At 39.6% G+C, this 19540-nt stretch overlaps 1 protein-coding gene across 3 annotated transcripts in view; it reads left to right on the top strand.

The window, feature by feature from the left end:
• The first annotated feature begins 2301 nt into the window (after positions 1-2301).
• LOC110982059 (uncharacterized) overlaps positions 2302-19540 on the top strand; it is a 38376-nt gene continuing 21137 nt past the window's right edge. The window contains exons 1-11 of one of the 3 annotated variants that reach the window (XM_022240202.2): positions 2302-2458; positions 5481-6957; positions 7406-8536; positions 9592-9744; positions 12288-12384; positions 12730-12850; positions 14960-15145; positions 16447-16600; positions 17265-17383; positions 18592-18699; positions 19207-19378. In XM_022240202.2, the coding sequence (XP_022095894.2) occupies positions 5511-6957; positions 7406-8536; positions 9592-9744; positions 12288-12384; positions 12730-12850; positions 14960-15145; positions 16447-16600; positions 17265-17383; positions 18592-18699; positions 19207-19378 (3688 nt within the window). In that variant the 5' untranslated portion in view covers positions 2302-2458; positions 5481-5510. Of the gene's footprint in view, positions 2459-5480; positions 6958-7405; positions 8537-9588; positions 9745-12287; positions 12385-12729; positions 12851-14959; positions 15146-16446; positions 16601-17264; positions 17384-18591; positions 18700-19206; positions 19379-19540 lie in introns of all 3 variants that reach the window. The other 2 variants (XM_022240203.2, XM_022240201.2) reach the window with 2 other exon arrangements.

Raw genomic sequence — 19540 nt, 5'->3', positions numbered from 1 at the left:
GACAGGTGGCTACAGGCGGGTTCTTGCACGTGTTCTGTGTGTACGCAAAGACCATACGTGCCGCTGTAAATTAGTTAAGTGTACTTGGCGTGCTTTGCGTGAAACGCAAATATTTGCACGCCTCATGGCACACTTATGCGGTGTTTCGCTCGGAGCGGATAGAGGACAAAACCAATTTATTTATAAGACCAAACAAATGTATATGACCAAAGCATTATATATATAGGATGAAAGTTCTGCAAATATTTTTAATATTTGGCAGAAGGAGGGGAACAGTGCGATTCTGACCACTCACCCTCAAATCGGTGTTAGTAGCAGGACAGCAAATGAGATCTGTGCAAAAGTTCAAAACTCCTTTGTATGATGAGCTGTCAGCAAAACAACAGAGCCCCCCCAAAAAATAAAATAAAAAAGAAAGCAGAGGGAACAAAATAACAGAAAAGACATATATGGTATGACATTGATTTCTGTTGAACACTTTCTCATATGGAAACAACCAGATATTGATGCTGCATCTGTCTGTGATTGACATCGAAAATTACTTCACATGAGAGAAAGTGTAAACGAATAAGAGGATTTTTTAAAATTAAAATGATCACTTACACGTGTAACTAATTTAGTGAAATTAATTTCAAGCTTAAGGACCTCTAATTTGTGCCCTCAGGTCTCAGTTACATTTTCAGCAATAATGTAGGTTGATCGCGTTAACGACCGACACTGACAAGACCAACAGTTATAATATTTATTATTTACTCATGCCAATTCTTTTTCATCACATACAAGATGGGCATTGGAGAGGAAAAAGGAATGACAACCACTGTGGCCGAAGATCTGCCACTCCTCATCAAGTTGTGTTGAGAGTAAATAAATTTAAATATAAATTCTAATATACATGTATAAAAGTATTTGAAGCCAAAAGTTAGAACTTAAAAATATTATATAAAGAAAAGGAAGTACTAGAAATGAATAAAGATAATGTAAGCATTTAAAGATGAAATTATGTTAAATGAATAAGCAATTAATGATAATGACACAATAAATAAGGACACAAGAAATAGTTTAAATACAAAATAATACATGTTTAAGAAAACACTAGGTAAGTGTACAATAAATGTAAAGAAAGTCTAAAGCATAATTGACAAACAGGAGGCTGAAATAGTACTTAAAATGAGAAGAAGACCTGCTGCTCCTCATCAAGGTAAGTGTAAATACATAAATATAAGTAAGAATATATAAAATTATACATTAGAACATATTAATATTTCGATATATAAGAAATAAAAGGAGATGACTCACTGGTAATGAATAAAAGTAGAAATAAAAATGGAAAGGGATAAAAGTGATGTAAGAAATTGATTTAATTAAGTAAAGGAGTTAGCAATAAAGACACAATAAATACAAAAAATACACGCATAAGAGAAGAGATGTATATAAATATATATAACAAATCAGATAAAATGTAATTGACGATTGGCAAAGGAGGCTCAATTACATGTTATAGGCCTTACATGTACATATAACAAATACGGGGTTGGGGTTTATGAAAAGAGAACACTGTTTCGAAGAGTGAGAAGACTACGGGACGGTTGAAAAAGGAATGGAAAACTTAGATGTTATTTCTTCTCCAAACATTTTTTTAAAATCACATATTCATCACATAAAAGCGTTCAGTTTAAGATCTTATAAAAATGTTGAGAACATAAACATATGTCTATGGTGGAGAAGTCAAGACAGCAAAGGAAAAGATTTTCCTGTGTAACGTGAAGGTTCAGTCTGGGTGTGGGAAATCCCCGCTGACGTTTGTTCATCGTGCCACGGATGAGCAGCACCCATAGCATTTACATTGCCACGCCAAGTAACAAGCGCTATTTTAGTTCAATCAATGCCGCAAGCTGATTGGTTGTTAGCTGAATTATGTTAATTTACACGGTGAACGACATCAACATGCCCAGTCATGTTATTATGACACGCAAGAGGTGCCCAAAAATGTCCTTTTTGTGGAACGGTCTGTCAAAATTTTCATATCATACAAAACCTAAAAGTAATTAAATGATATGCACTCCAAAATGTCCATATTTCTTTTTCTCTCGTGTGATTTTTAGGGGAAAGTCTGACACAATGTATTTATGCAAATAAGTTAAAAGGTCAGGAGGCTGGATTACGTCAGTTTACGCACGTTGTTTTTCCCCCTTTTCTCCAATCAAACGCAAGAAATTGTTCATAATGAAGTCATGTGATTATCAGTTAACCAATTGGATGTCATATTATGGCCAGCTACACTCATTCACTTTTCTGGGGAGCCAGCTTGCTAGCTAGCTATCCACGATCCGCAGGACGTAGCTAGCTAGCTGCCATCCGTACGTACATGTACATGTACGTATCTGTGCTGCCGCTGTCGTAACTATGGTCATGAAGAGCTAAACGTGAGCGTTATCTGCATCGTTTCTGTACCTTGAAAGTAAGCATTTTCCAGTGTTTCATCTTTAACCATCGTACCTTAAAATAGTCCATATGTTTTCATATTTGGATGTTTGTGATGAGCTGAAAGAAGTAAGCTTTCGAGAGAAAAAGCTCTGCACACAACGTACGTCACTGTTAGTAGCGGGCTATGAATAGGGTTCGGGTCATTCACAGATACACGTCACGTATTCATTCATGTACCTGTTAACGTGTTATACGATGTTGTAGTACTACGTCTTTTGGCTGCTGTAAAATCAGTTTAGTCGTCAGTCATACAGCAAACTAAAGTTAATTTCTGCTGACCAGAAATTAAATGGGGAAAAAAATAAGAGAAACGTGAGCTGTTCTGCATTGTGTATTTCAAACAAATATGCCCCAGACATGCCAGAATCCATTTTTTTAGGAATGACAAAGCAGTGAGGCCGACATGAAATTTTGTCTATTTTGCCGTAGACCTATGTGCGCGGTCTTCAAAAAGCACCTGCGCAATTTCTGAGACACGCAAGTTGACTTCCACTCATACTGGGGAATTTCAAAAAAGCAAAACTGAGGAAAAGCACAAGGGTTGAATTTTGAATATCAGGTTGTGAAACTATTTCATCAAAGTTGTCTGAAATGTTGTCATAATTTGTCACTTTACATAGGCCTACACAGGCCGGCCTACAGCTATGATAGTGAATGTGCCAGTTCTTCTGTTGCATCGAAAACTGTCAATGTGAAATAGTGTCCACTCAATTCTGTCACCTTGACCATGGAGGAAGGAATGTGTTCCTTCCTCCATGCCTTGACAGAATTTGTTCAAATAGTGTAAGCGTTATGTATGTATCCTGCATGGCAACTTAAGCTGTCAACATGTCAGAAGTATGAGACCTACATGTATTTCACCTTTAAAAGATTTTATTGAAAATTTTCCTTTCTATCTGTGATTCTGGTAACTAAGAATGAACATTCACATTTCATTGTCTAGCTTTAGATGTGTACCAGATGCACTAGATGAAAAATGTGTGCAAAGCCTTAAGAGAGTTGCATTTATTCCTCTGCCATCAGCACATTTACGGCTCTTTTCTCACATTGTAATTATATATACCGGTACATGTATCACTTTGTCGTAATACAAGATAATTCCCAATCAGACCAGTCGGTTATACTTGTGTTTGTTTGTTGAGCAATAAAGCCACCAATTTGTTCAGGTTTCACATCCACTTTGAATGCACCTCCTCCCCATTTCATAACTGTTGGCTGTCTCCCTTTATTGTAAACACTGCCTTTACCATTGTTGCACAGCTCATGCACTCAGTAGGACCTATTGGATTAGTCCAATCTCAGTATTTGCATCTCACCATTTCCAAGAGAGATTCTGATTACCAACAGTACAGCCTGTGGCTCGGGCATTAGTCACACCCATTTTACTGAGCAATACATATCAAAAACTGAACTCCCAAATGTTGAAAAATTTATTGTTGCATAATGTACATGTATACCCTCCTGCACTGCATGCACAATGTACATGGTATGGTATGGAGGTGGAGTAGTAAATGGATTGGTTGATGGCATGGGGGTGGAGTAGTAGATGGATTGGTTGATGGCATGGGGGTGGAGTAGTAGATGGATTGGTTGATGGTATGGAGGTGGAGTAGTAAATGGATTGGTTGATGGTATGGGGGTGGAGTAGGAGATTGATTAATTGATGGTATGGGGGTGGAGTTGGAGATGAATTTGGTTGATGGTATAGGGTGGAGTAAGAGATGGATTGGTTGATGGTCATGTATGTATGTGGTGGAGTAGGACATGAATGGGGTGATAGGGTAGGGGTGGAACCTTTAACCCTAACCCCCTATGGTGTATGTAAATCATACTGAAATCGGAGGATTTGGGGCTGTTAGGGCTGTAGTACCATAGAATTTAATTCCATAATGTAGTTGTATTGTATATTACCTTTTTACACTAGGTCAATATGATTTGCTTGCTGATTTACATGTAGCAGTGCTATTTGTAATAAGCATGGATGTCTCTAGTGTATGAGCTACAGTGTATTTTTGAAATAAAAATTCCCATGAAGCAGTAAGCCATGGTGACTTCACAATTCCACTTCTTCCCCCAAATGATGTCATCAACATACTGCTAAAGCGTACTCCCAAAAGTACTGTACATGTGTGGTTATGTGAAGCAGCTTGAAACTGTCCATAAATAATCTCACTGTGTCACCTTTGGAGAAATCTGAAGCTTATAGTTAGTAATGCTGCAGTTTTTAAATCATATTTTTGTGATGAATAGTCATACATGTATGCACACAGTATATTTAACCCTCCCTCGGGAATGAATGGATTTTGTGAAGGTCATGCATTTGTTTTAAATGCAAATTTTAAAAACGTTTTTTCATGAGATTAAATTCAACAGATTTGTTGCTTTTTTTAATATTTCCATATTAATGAGCAAAAATGTGATGTCATCCTGTCAAAAACCTCATGTTTACGTTAGTTTGTGGACAAGAACTATTGGATGTTATTCTTGCTGGTCTAAATTTGGTTTACTTTGGTGGGTCGCAAGAACATACCTGTTAGTGTTCTTGTAGCAGTAAGACAGCAGTCAAGCTTTTTTTCCATGAGTAACTTTTGGGTTTGAGTAAAAAAAAATTAACCTGCACTTAACCTGTTACTGACATCACAGTAACAGGAAAAACCCTCAATTCTGGAAAGCATGGAGAATTTTGAAATGCACTTTTCAATTCATTTGACGCAATGGGAATATCAAATAGTGGTAGTTTTTATGCATGTACACTGAGTAAGAGTATAAAGTTGTAGGAAATGTGTGTCTACAAATATTAATCCTTGTAAGTAAATGTGGTACATGCATACTAGTATGTACATGTACTTCTGAATTGCAAGATGTTTCAGGTGATACAGGTCATTAGTCTTATTTTAAGTACACACAAGCATTGGCTGAGTATATGTACATGATCAGTCACTGAATCTGAGTTGAATTTACCTCTTTTTTAATTTTGAAGTTACCCTTTTTTTCAGGTGCAGTGTATACTACATAAACTAACTGAAATGAATCGCAAAGCTGACAGACCAAAGCGTGGTAAGAAACCACCAGTAGATCCAGAGCCTGAATTAGAATCCTCTCCCGTAAGAGCCAAGAGAATCAGAGGCTTGTCAGAGGTCAGACTTCAACCAACGGAAGACTTCAATCAAGATTCTGCCATTGGGTCCAGGAGAGGTCGAACCAATGGAAAATCATCTCCTAAGAGAAACTTACAAGATAAATCTGGTCCATCTACCCCAAGCACCAGTGGTTCCCCCCCACCAAAGAAAGGAGCGAAGAAAAACCAGCAAAACAAGGGTGAGGGGAAAAGTGATGTGAGTTCGGATGATGAAAGTACTCTGAGTAATGTGTCAGTACCCGAAGACATAGAAACTCCAAGTACAGATGTTGCCACCCACAGGAATACTGCAGAAAATATCACTGGAGTGAAAAGAAAAGCCTCATTTCCTGACACTGCTACTCCATCAAAAAAAGTGGCTGTTGATTTGAAAGAGTTTAGAGGCCATCGTGTGCTTGCAAAGAGAGAAAATGGTTTCTATCCTGGTATCATCAAGCAACAGCGCAAAAATAAAGAGATTGGGGTCATGTTTGACAATGAAAAGAGTGTTAAATATTACCCAATTTCAGAATCGAATGAGAATGTTGAAATTGTTGGTGATAAGGTGCCTTCGTGTACCAAAGTGGGTGTTGGCTCTAAGATTCTGGTTCAGAGAACGCCTGGTCAGGGAGCCTACATAGAGGCCATTGTCAAAGGCATCAAAGTAGCAGTGCAGCAGTATGAAGTACATGCCATCAATGCCACCGGACCTGAGGAGAAGATCGTGACACCATTATGGAAGTTACGTCTGCTTTGTTGGCCTTGGGGGCCAGATCCTCCCTGTCCAATGCCTCCAAGCCGTCAACTCTCCTATAGTCCTCATCCACAATCTCAACAACCTGTCTCTAACACTGAACACCATGACAATCCAGTGGAGACTGCTAAGCATGCCATGGATTCCGAGGATGACCTCCAGCAGGAATCTGTTCACTTTGACAGTAAACCTCAGCCATCGGTGTCTGCAACTAATACCCCATCCTCCCTCTACTCCAGTGAATCTGACTGTCAAAAAGCATCCAATCTGGCTGATCGTAAACGTCACATTAGTGGTGCTAGCACAGCTTCCATGGCATCCATAGCTTCAAGTCGGACCTATTCGCTTTCTCCTGTCAGCCCATCACCCAAATATAAGAAAGGTGATGTAGTGTGTAATCCCAATGGTGTACGCAAGAAATATAATGGTAAACAGTGGCGAAGGCTTTGCTCAAAGGAAGGCTGCAATAAAGAGTCCCAACGCCGTGGGTATTGTTCCAGACATCTGTCCTCATACATGAAGAGCAAAGGGGTGTTAGGTGATGGACAAACCAGTGATATTGATTGGGATAGTGACTCTCGCAGCTCCAGTCTTCGAACAGGTACATGTAGGTGTACATGCATGTGTGCTAAATAGTTTTTGCCAGTCAACAATGCAGTTTACTAGGTTACGCGTACATCTTTGTGGTCATTTTGATGCAGGGGACGAAATTAACTTCAATCTCAGAAAGTGCATGCAAGAAAAGTTCATCACAGAAACCCTTTATAATAATGCACAGTACCTGTACCTGCTTTAAAGTAGCACATCTGCATTTAGGAAAAAATGTGCCCAATATATTTTCATGGGTAGAAAGTTCACAGTTTCAAAGTTAAAATTTGGATGGCAGAAGTTTGGCAGTGTGACTGCAAGTACATCACATGGATCACATAGATCACATGGTAGTAAGTTATACATGTAAATCACAATTATGGTCTTCACTTCTGTATCAAGTTTCAGGTTTTTCAACATTAATCCAGCAAATGTTTGTTTTTATTCAACTTGGATTTCAGATTCCAGGCCACAGATAGATCCCTCCAAATTTGACATGGATGAAGCGGAAGCAGCCAACATCATTCTAGGCCTGTCACAAGGAAATTCCAGATCCTGTACACCATGCCAGTCATCAGTGCCTCATTCTCCTCGCTCTCAGTCTAAGACACCTTCACCTGCCCACTTCAATTCACATAGACCCCAAACATTCATTCCAATATCTAAGTTGTCAGGGTCTTTACAAGGCACACCTACCCCTTGGAGTGCAAGTACGCCATTGTCCGGACGATCATCAATAGACATTACCTCACCAGGTCTGCCCAAATACAGTGCAAGTGCTACCCCTACCTTCCAAAACACTCACAGCTTTGCTACCCCTGTCAGCCCAAATAAGTTAAAAATGCGCATGGAGCATGCACGCAACCAGTCACATGAAATAAGTGTAGCTAGAAGTGACAGTAATGATTCTGGAGTGGAATGCATGCACAGTACCAGATCACCCACACCAGCTCACCATGGCATGAATGTCACTCCTTCCCCAAGTCACAACACTGCATCACACCATGTCATCTCCCCGCCCAACATCATGTCACCCCCAGCATCTAGACAGCAGACTGCACAGGGCTATCACCACCAATCAAGCACCAACTATTTTGAGTTCCCATCCCCTCCTGAGAATAAACTGAGGGCTGCATTGTTAGCACCCAAGGGTCAAGGAGCTTGGCAAAGTGCCCAGGAAACACAAACAAGTCCTATCACTGATGTGAAAGCAGCAACCCTACCCAGAGTGGCTCATGATAAAGCTCATTCTCCTAGAACCAACCTGACCATGGAATTTGAGAGACTTCAAAGCAAAGTTCCAGTCGTGGCCCAGGAGAGGTCAGAGACACATCAGCCATTGTTGCCACCGCCACAGCAGGTGATGATCCCAGTAACTCTCTTTGAGGCATCTGGGAAGAGGCAAGTAGTTATTCAAGCAGCTGGACAAGGCAGCAATGGACCTCAAAACCAGTCTCCATCTGAGCAACAGGCAACACACCAGGCTTCATCTTCTGTTCTAGCAGTGAGACCTGCTGGAAATCAAGATGGAAATGGGTCAGGGAAGGAGGGAGGTGCAGGGAACAATCCTGGTGGCAATGCTGGACAGAATGGTACATTTTTACTACTTTTTGTACTTGTTACACAGCATGTCTGAAAAATATTCAAACTGTACAAATTACATGTAAATAACCAAAGAGGGTTTCTTTTACATTTTTGTCTGTTTTGATTTTTATAAGATGTGAGTGTTGTAGTTGCGTTTAGTGACATACAAATTGGTGCTAATGTTTTGAATTTATCAGTATCATCCCAAACTGAGTGTATTTTTGTGAAGACCAGCGACTGCACAGGTCTACTATGCATGTGTGCAGTACAACAGAAAATTAAATGGCTACAGTCCACCTTTGATTATATTAGACAATGCAGGCTTTTCACAGTGGTGCGTCTTCAAGAGTTTGCAACGCGTTGACTGATCACAGTGCTCAAAATCTGTCCACCCATTGCGCATGTGGAAAGGGTCAACAGATTTCATGCATTGTTATTGGTCAATACACTGCAAACTAGTGGAGGTGCACTAATGTGAATCACCCACATCCATGTACATTATAATGGGAGTTGAGCGTAAAACCAAGGCAATGTTGATGGAGTATTTAAATGAAAAGAAGTGTGATTACACACATGTGATTTACCAAAAAGATTGAGACTTTAGTTTGAGTCCTTTTCCGAGTGTTTGCCAGTTGACATTGTCTTGTCCAAAATTCTTCAACTTTCTAGTTGTAATCAAAAGCTGAAGTACATGTGCAGTGTACATGTGATCCCAACTGCACTGTCTGGTTTCTCAGCCTGAGTTTCACATGATGTTACATGTACACATACATGTAACATTTCGGTGTACTTGGACTCTGAGAAAAGAACTCTTTTATAACAGTGCACCGGTAACATGTGCCTACACCCACTTGTGCATGCATATTAAAAGGCTTATGTGAGTAGAGTGCAAATAATTCAAATATCAATTCATCATATTCACGTTGTGTATGCTCTCTTTCTTTTGTGCTCCAAGAGACACAGAACCAATGTGCTTTTTGAAGAACAAATATAATGTAGCAAATGCTTTGTTATCTACAGTGTTTGAGCAGTCCATTGACAGGTTGTTCTTGTTTACCAGCAGTGTGGCCATGCATTGTTCCACCAGGCCATGTACCAGTGTTCTACTGGCATTCATTAGTTCCTATCTTCAACATCAGTCAGCCACCTGCATCAGTACCCAACAGTACTGCTGCACTGCCTACCAACCAGCCCACTCCTGCTGATCAGGCTCAAGGTACTGAATAATGGTCACTTTAGTCTACTCCTTTAAAGATCTAGGAAATGAATTCACACAAAAAGTTAGTCTGAGCAAGTATACTTTCCTCTGATCTCTTGATTACAATGCAGGTTACAATATTAGTAAAATCACATAAAATGGGATTTACCACTTAATTCTTGAATATCTTACTTGAAAGAAAGTAAATAACAGAAATTTAGTTGCTTTTAGAAATTCGTATTGTGTCCTCTTCAGGGCCTGCCCGTTTGAGAGCACATTACATCCTCGTAAAAAATAGTTGCACTACCCCACATTAAATGTTAAAACATAAACAAACATACTCATGCAAATCTAAGAGATATGAAATACATGTAGCATGGTGAATATGTAAAATGTTTTCAGAAACAACAGAAAATACATTGTATCCACTTGAAGATCAACCCCAACGGTGCTGAAAAAATAATAACTTATATATGTAAAGTGGCACTGTGACTTCTGAATAAATAGTAATAGTGCGATAAAAATGTAGACCAGTTCTGCGGGTTTTTAAAAACTGTCCACGTTTGTACTGTTGGTGGTGCCGCGCAGAAATGCTTTTTTTAATTGCACACCACCATGGAAATGAAAAATGTCATGACCTCACAGGACCTGGTTTCTTGAGTATGTTTTCATACAAAGGCATGCACGCCTGAGCTGCACGTTCTAGCCTGACACTTTTTTTGAATAAAATAAAACATAAAAACATTCAAAGCATCTGTCCTTCACTGTGAACTCACCAAGCTGTTTTTATCAAATGATCTTGGTCTCCTTCACTGGGTTGTTCACCAACGATGGCCCCATTGTCAGTCTGATAGGGATCCCGTTGGCACTCCAGTGGCATTATGGGTTTGAAACGGTGATGCTTTGCGCCTTAGACTTGGGAGAATACACATACGTTACTATACTACGTGTAATAATGTGCATTGATGTGACAGTGCCAGTTCAGTGCATACATGTACATGCACCAGCCAGAAACCCATTTCCACGGTGCTTCATGTATGTGGACAAAAGCCTGGAAAAGCCGTATTCCTGAGATGTAAATGAAGTAATGATGACATGCTCCTTTTACGAAAGCTAGTCATGGTGCTCGGCAGAAACAGTAGCAGCAATATTGCTGCATGTGGCATAGATGTCTATAACTGGATCCAAGTAAACATACTACGGCCAGATTTCTTACCGGTAGTTTCTTCTACCGTCGGGGTTGCTGTTTAATAAACACAAGTACAATAAGACCATAAATGATACTGCAGTGAGAAATGTACGATTTCCTTGAGTCAACAACATTTTAGTCTTTGGACAATTTGACAAAACTCCTGAGACTCCTTATCTGAGACTAAAAATGGTGATGTTTTCTTACAGTAATGAGATCATTAAAGAGCACCTTCAAGGAAACATGTTTTCTCTGATTTTATCTGTTAAAATAAATATGGAAGCATCCAAATCGAATGCAGTGTCATATGTCTTCAGAGCTCAGCTGCATGTAGAACAAGCTTAACCACTTCGGACCGGGGCATTTTTCAACGTTGAGGATGCTGGGCCGGCATGACTATCATTTTTTCCGTTTTCAAAATCCTTCAACAATTCATCATTCCATTTAACAGTCGTTTATAGCCGCACGGAGTAATCTTCAGGCACTACTCTAAGTTGACAGGTGACCTTCATTGACACCCGAATATTTCAGCCAGGCCTGCAGCCTTGTAAACCGAGCCCAGATTGTGCGGTGTTATACAGCTGTCTTTTGTTCACGAACCTGGCTCAGTGCACTGCTGACCTCTTTTCAATAGGGGCCAGATTAGCATGCAGCGGTGTTGTGTGGCTCATCGCTGGGGTGGTGGAGAGCTTTTGTCCCCGGTGGTAATCCGCTTGCTCTAAATACCCCAAACCCTGGTATACGGTTTCAAAATAAAGCTGGATTATCACCACTTTTGAGAGTGAAAAATGCCAGTCATGCCCAGCAGCCTGGTCTTTTGTTCGGAGTACGGTCTTTTGTTACAGGGCCCTGTTTCCTATGTCCGAGTTCGGAGACCCCGGCCACACATATAAACCATACGGCTCCGATCCCGGAGTCCCCGGCTGGTAGTGGTTAAAAGGGTTTTATTTCTGTTCATGCCAAAAGGCGAAGTCTGAAGAAGTCTGAGAAAAAAGAGAAAACGAGGGGGGATCCTCGCCCTGTGTTCGTTGTGGATAAACCCTGTGTATGCCAAATAATGCATGTACATGTAGCCATTGTTTGGCATGAACATTGTTCTGCACAATACTCCTGTGTAGTGGTATGCATACTTGTGCTACTTATTATCCCTTGACATTTAGCATTCTCAAAAGCAAGTGTTCTGGATTTTACTTTTTTGGTGCCGTGAGTTTAGCTGCATGTGTCACATGTACATGGGGAGAAACAATAAACAATGACTAACATGCAGACTACTCTCAATCCTGCAAATTTCTTTAATTCCCTCAGTGAAATTGGAAGAATCTGGTAGGGTTTGGCATGATGTGATCCAGTATCCATGTACATGTACTTACAGGTTCTATTGTGATAGCAGCCAAGCCAGGACCCAGTGGTATTCATACTCAGCAGTCCACCAACAATAAGCCACAACCTATTCAGCTCAATAAAGAGATGTAAGTTCAGTATTAGAATTCAAACTTATTGTGTTTCAGGTTTGGAATTATTGTGAGGTGTTTTTATTTAGCCCAGGTCAGTGACAGTCAAATGAAGTCTGCAGAGATCATAATGTTGATGCCACATAACTTACTCACCCAGGGATCAAAGTTGTCCTGATGAGTGAAGACTAAGGAAGAATAGATGCCAAAGGAAAAGGTTGGCTTGTTTAACCCCAAAAGGAGCCGTTCAAATTCAGCTTGGGAGTATTACATTTGAAAAAATTATGCTACAGTTGGCACCAAGTATATTCAACTTAGAATTTTGCATGATATTAATTGTATATTGTGTGTTTGTTATTGTAGAGTTTCAAGCCCACCATTCAGTCCATCAGCCATGAGTCCTCCTTCCAACAAGCGACGCTCTCAGTCACTGAGTTCTCTACCAAAAGATGCTCATGACAAGGAGCCCAGGAGCCCAAGAAAGGTTTGTTGAGAAATCAAATAATATATCATAGGTAATGCTGCAAGTAAGTTCCAAAGTTCTGATCGGTTTTGCTTCAGACAGTGTGGAATTTGTCGCCAAACTTTGGTTCATGTTTTGCAGACCTGAAGTGGTTGTATTTGGACCATGCTTGACTTGACAAAAAGATTGTAGGATAAGTGGGGAAAAAAGACAACATGATCAAATGGGAGCTCCTTACTTTACAAGATACCAGATCAAAAGAGATTTCGAACGAATTGTGTTTTTGTTATTTTTCACAAAACAGCTTCAATTACCAAACTACAGCATTTGATATGTTTGAAGAAGAAACTGGGTATCAAGTCAGCACTCTCTCCCAGGACAGCACGCATTGGCTCCATTAATTATCGTGCAAAATAGGTGCCCAAGTGGCCAAAGGGGCAATTTTCTCTCAGTCGGTGGATAACGCCATTGTGTTATTTGAGATTTGCAAACAACTAAGAGATCTGGCAAAATTACTACATAATATGCAACCCTGGCAAGATCGGCCATTGCCTTCGAGTACAAATCCAATGATGATCACATTCTGCACTGCCACTTATGACATCATTGGCCCAATATGAAACGTAAGGGCATGGCTATTGGAGATTGGCATGCATATTGTCATTTGGATATACAGTGTACATAAGTACAAACTGGATGTGTCATGCAGCAGGAATGCCCTCCTTTGCATATTCTCAGTTGATATATCTGACAACATGCTTTTTATAATCATCACGTGATGCATGGCCACCGTACATTCACAACATGTATTGGGTGTAATGTACATGTATGCGTGTACCGTACAGTACATGTACGTGTACCTGTACATATACTGTACATGCACATGTGCCAAGCGCACTCACAGCACAGTGAGTGCACAAAATTCATTATCCATTTTTTTTTGGTGTTTGCTTTTTCATCAAGCTTTCTTACGTGCATTCCGTGCACTTTCAATACCATGCCATATTAAAGCTGAACATCTAAACCAACCAGCTTGGTTCGGTTCAGTTTGAAGGTGAAAGTGCCTGTTTGATGTCACTTTCAATGCCCTGAATCTTTCTGAAGTTACATGTATTTACAAGTTATTTGATACTTACACTTTCTTCTTGAATATTTACAGATATTGGTTAATATTTACAAGATTATTTACAATTATTAGCCCAATCAGCAGTGTTAATTTGTAATGAATTAATTTGAAGTAAGTTATGTTCCACTGACTGATTTAGAAAAGTCAAATAGGCTCTCTATATATTCAAATCGAATCGAGCCATTAATCCAGCTATCTAATCATGCAATCTAAAACTCAACTCAAAGTGTTACTCCTACCCTAAGAAACTTAATAGAATGATAATATTATGAAATACGCCAATCGAATGTACAAGAAAGTAATCCTAATCCAGGGTTCCAGCTGCCGTTAGCCATTCTCGCCAATTGGCAAATAATTATAATTATGGCTATTATTCCATTGACCTGGCGAGAAAAATTGGCTAGTATTTTGCAAATTTAGACAAACCTTACCACTTGTTCACCGAAATGTCATATTGGTATAAACAATGCTAATAACATTAATACTATTAATTTCCAATTTTCACAAACAGTTCCCATTCACGTTCGCTGTTGCAGTGGTGAAAACACGCGTGCAAAGCTCACTGCATAAAGCTGCTCTGGTTCCCGCTGCACCGCGCACATGCAAAAGAACGCGTGATGGAAATGAAGCAACCAGAACCAGTCTATACATGTAGCAGCAAATATTTGTACTTTGTTTTCCTCAAAGGAACACACAACTCTGTGAAAATGTCTTCTTGGTACTTTATCTAGCAATTGAATTCTTTCTTTAAAATAATGTTTAATCCTATTGATCCCAAATCCTCTCATGCAATTTTAATGTGGGGGTTCTCTCTCTCCTCAGAGTTAAATTCAGTCTAAAACACTAAACTATACTGAAGATGTTTTGACGACTTTGTTGTGATTGATGTTTGGTTTTTATTTGATTGTCTTACATGAGCACAGGCTCTTTAAATAGTGACTCACCTCTTTAGACTTCTTGTCTTTTATTTGCTTGTCTTTTATGATGAGTGATTTGTCTTACAGATCCGAGATAAGGATCATGTCCGTCGTCCCATGAATGCTTTCATGATATTCAGTAAGCGCCATCGAGCTCTTGTCCATCAACGGCATCCCAATCAAGACAATCGTACTGTCAGTAAAATCCTTGGAGAATGGTGGTATGCGCTGGGGCCTAAGGAGAAGCAGAAGTACCATGATCTAGCTTTTCAGGTTTGTACCATGTCTATATTTGGGGCCGGTGAATTGTTACGTCAGCAGAAAATGGACAGGGATGAGCAGAATTATTCTGCAGTGGAATCCATCTTTTTAAGGTAGAACCTAAAGTTCATGTATAAAAGTGATTCAAAGCATTAGAGTAAAAGTGTAGGTATTGTATGCCAGCTTTAGTCAAATGCGTAGTACAGCATTTAGCATTTATTTATTTGAATTCATTGTAAACTTGTTTGACAGAAAACTTTGTTCTTCCATCTGTAGTTGACTCCTCTTGTATCTGAAGTGAGAATTCAGTATTGCTATTGCTATACTATAGTATTGCCATTGTATGTTTGATTGTTGTGTTACTCGTACTCTTGTATTTTGGGCCTCAGTGCCACTGACAATTATGTACTCAAAGAGCTTTCAGCAGAGTTTTCTTTTCCAGATTTTGTTATGTTTTGAATTTTTTTGTTGTTTGTTACTGTGTTTACTCAGCAGAACTTCACATGCAGTTTTCTCTTGATTTTTTGTACTATGTTTGTGTGAACGCTTTCACTTCTCCAAGCTGTTTTGCTTTCGGGGAAGACTTTTACCGTAAATGTTACATGCCACCAAAAAGCTTTTTCTGCCTAGTACAAAAAATCAATATCTCACTTTTTGAAAATGCTTACTTTCAGCTCATTCTGTGGTGACAGGTCACAAATGATAAGACTCTCATCAAAACAGAAACTTTTTTGTGTCAGCCGTTGTCTTTATGTACTCTACTTCCTTGTTGAGCAATAAGACGTTTCAAGGACTGTTCCGGGGATACTTTAATATCTTGTGATATTCCACAATCTAGCTGACTAAATGTACAGTATTTGTTGATAGGGGGAGTCAGGTTGGCTAGTGGTTTTTTCCTCGTCTTCCACCTCTGCGGTCTGGGTTTGAATCCTGGCCCGGTCCACATGTGGATTGGGTTTTCAGTCCCTACCTGATTCCGCGGGATTTACCCAGCATATTCCTCTGCATGGAGTTTTCCTCCTACCTCTAAAAACTGTAACTGCTTATCATTGTCTCCTCTCTATAGGTTTCTTCAGGCTTACGAGCTACAATGCCTAGGGCACTTTTGAGGAATCCTTGGTGTCGTTACGAGAATTTATGATTAATAATAAGTAATAATAATGATTGGGTATTGCATGCTCTAATTGCACTCTGTGTGGAGGCTGTTGGTTAGATTACTGACTTCCAAGAAATTCTATTCCAAGAGCAGAGGATCTTGAAATTATTGCTTTGTCTCCATTACATTGATTTGTCCTTGTGTTTGGTGGTGTTAGGTAAAGGAAGCTCATTTCAAAGCCCATCCCGATTGGAAGTGGTGCAACAAAGAGAGAAAGAAGTCTGCTAGTGTTGTGCCTCCAGAGCTGTGTGACAAGGCAGAGGCCAGGCAACGACATGCATCAGAGGGAGAAACTAGCTGCACTGATACAGGTCAGTCAGGGTAGAGTGTCTGTCACCTCCCAGAGCAAGTTCTGGCTACCAATATCATGGGAAGCTGGTACAAATATGCTACCTGCAATACTGTAGCTCATTCTCAGTCACCCAGTAGTGCCAAGTCACAGGCAGCGTGAGGCAACTACATCCACTGATTGCTAGGAATGCATTAATAGAACAAAGTACAATGACCCGAAGGTATTCAAGGTACAATAACAGTAAACAATTACTGACTCCTGAGATATGGGATATGATGGTTAAATATTGAAGGACTCATAGCATGATGGGGAAAATGAGGGTGCCATATGCCCCGAGGGTATTAAAACAATAAAATGTAATAAATTGTTTGTTACACCTCTGTCTTGAATTCTTTCTAATATTTTTTCTTCATCCAAAGTGTCCTAAATTTAATCAAAATGACAAGTGACTCTGTCCATAGATGCACAGAGAATTGTACAATGTGCATAGACTTGGTGCATTTTTAATTGTTTTAATTGTGTTGGCTATGTGTGTCTTGCTTGAAAGTAATATCTTATTATGTCTTTAAAACCACCTTTGCTCCTACTGGAGTTTACAGTTATCAGCTACATATAGATGAAAGTAGCAGAGGTATGATTTTTTGATTTGAACTCATTTGTTGTTGTGTAAAATAATATGACAGATTTTGCAAGCAGCTCAGTGACAGGAATGCCAGTGTTTACATCTCACAGTGTGGAAGGGCACCAAGGACTACCTTCTGAGAAAATGTCAGATGGACACAAACCAACCAAACCATCTCAGGTGAAAAACTTTGTACTTACTATTTATAAACACCTCAGACAGTTTATCCATTCCATTTGGTCAAGAGCCCATCATATTGGGTTTTTTGATGCCTTTAATATGAAATTCCATTTGTTTTGGACATATTGTCCTCGTTTCATATGAAATCTTGACAATCTAAAGGCATAGTCGATCAGTGGCGGTGCCAGACCTCAGTGGCTGTGGGTGCAAGTGTGAGGCAAGGCAGAATTGTGTGGGTGCAAATGATCCTTCATTTTTCCTGGGTTATAATGCAGAGTCGTAAAATGAAAAGGTTGATTGTCCTATCGTAATATTTGACAAAATATTTGTGTGTGGAAATGTGGCTGCAAGCAGCTTTCCAGTGGGTGCATTTGCACCCACCTGACACCACATACATGTAGCACCTCCACCTACTTAATACATTTTCATTCTACATTGGTATTGCTGTGTTCTATGCTACATTGTGTAGTACTCACACATCACTTTCCACATGAGGCAATTTTTGTACTGTGTTTTGGGGGGGGGGAAACATACCATAGATATCATAACTAGTTAGAGGCCAGTCATCTGCACTCAGAGCCCAGGTGGTATTATATACACTTAGTTATTTCCCACCAAGCAAATCATTCATTTAATATGGGCTATTTACAATAGTGCGCCTCCAAGAGTTTGCAACGCGTTGGCCAATTATAATGCGCGAATCTGTCAACCCTTTCGAACATGCATTGGGTCAACAGATTTCGTGCATTGTGATTGGCCAACATGTTGCAAACTCTTGGAGGCGCACTGTTCTAAAACACCTGTTTTATGAAATCGGCAAAAAGAATGCGGTAGACACTTGAAATGTATTAGCACTGTGCACTTGGCCTCCTGGCAAAGACATTGCTGGAGAATTGTAATTATCAGAGTGAAAACAGCAAAGAGTTACAGATACTTGTGAACCATTTTCATTTGCGTCCCCAAGGAAACTGTGCACCACACAGTGCACATGCAAAGACCAGTACATGCACATGATGTACCACACACGCTGGCTTTAATGAGTACATTTACCAGCACTACTACTGTTTGTGCACAGTCCACAGTAACAGATACGTTCACAGAGAAAGAGATCAAGTTTAAGGTTAAGTAAAAAATATAACACCAGTTTATTCTGTCTTGAAATGTTAACTGTACACTGGAATTGAAACCATATTTGTTTTGTGATGTAGATTCCAGTATTATGCATGCCTCCCAAGAAGAGATCATTGAGTGCATCCAATGTTCACGCCATAAGCCATGATCAAAAGGAAGCACATGTTGCAACTTGTCAACAACCTGTAAGATGTCACCTTGCTTTCCACAATACGGACAGTTTTGTGTAAAGGTCATTCAAAATAGTGGGTTGAAAAATGGCTTTAGAATGATAAAAGTTGACGGAAAAATGAAAGAAGGTTTTGTCAGGCATATGCTAAGGCTATAAATATAAAAATGCAGGATTTTATTACATGTATGTGTTTGTTTGTGCAGGATGAAATAAAACCTTCTTTTGACTAAAACAACTTTGACATAGCTGTGAAATGAGAAATATTGATGTCCAATTGTTTTAATGTAAATTGTTGAAGATATGTTTATTAAAAGCAGACATGCCTTAAGAAGAATGGATCAAAGAAGGCAAGTTTGTCTTCAAGTTAATTCTTATGTGAGACAATTTTGTGAAACTAGCCATTGTGTTTCTGAATAGTATATTGCATAGTATAGAATGTAAAATGGTTGAATCAACATCACAGTAAAATGAACTTAGTCATTGGAAATGCTTAGCATTTGTGATTGGTTTGTGTCAACAGCAGAGAAGCAAGTTGCCTGACAACAATTCATCATCTTCAAAGCACCTGCTGGCAGATAAATCCTTAACCCTGCTTGCTCAATCCTCAACAAGGCGCAGGCAGGAGTCCGAGGAGACACTCAGTGATGAAGAGCAGATGGTGATTGATGAAGAGGGAGATGACGATGTCATTGGTATGTGTCTGGTGTGACTGTGTTGGTACATTCATTCTAATTGGTGATTGCTTTGTCATTGGTATGTGTCTGGTGTGACTGTGTTGGTACATTCATTCTAATTGGTGATTGCTTTGTCATTGGTATGTGTCTGGTGTGACTGTGTTGATACATTCATTCTAA

This window comes from Acanthaster planci, linkage group LG10 (genome assembly GCF_054643075.1).
Source record: "Acanthaster planci isolate LZ-2023a linkage group LG10, COTS_SCS, whole genome shotgun sequence".
NCBI classification, from domain to species: Eukaryota; Metazoa; Echinodermata; class Asteroidea; order Valvatida; family Acanthasteridae; genus Acanthaster; species Acanthaster planci.
This window is presented reverse-complemented; position numbering and strand designations above follow the sequence as displayed.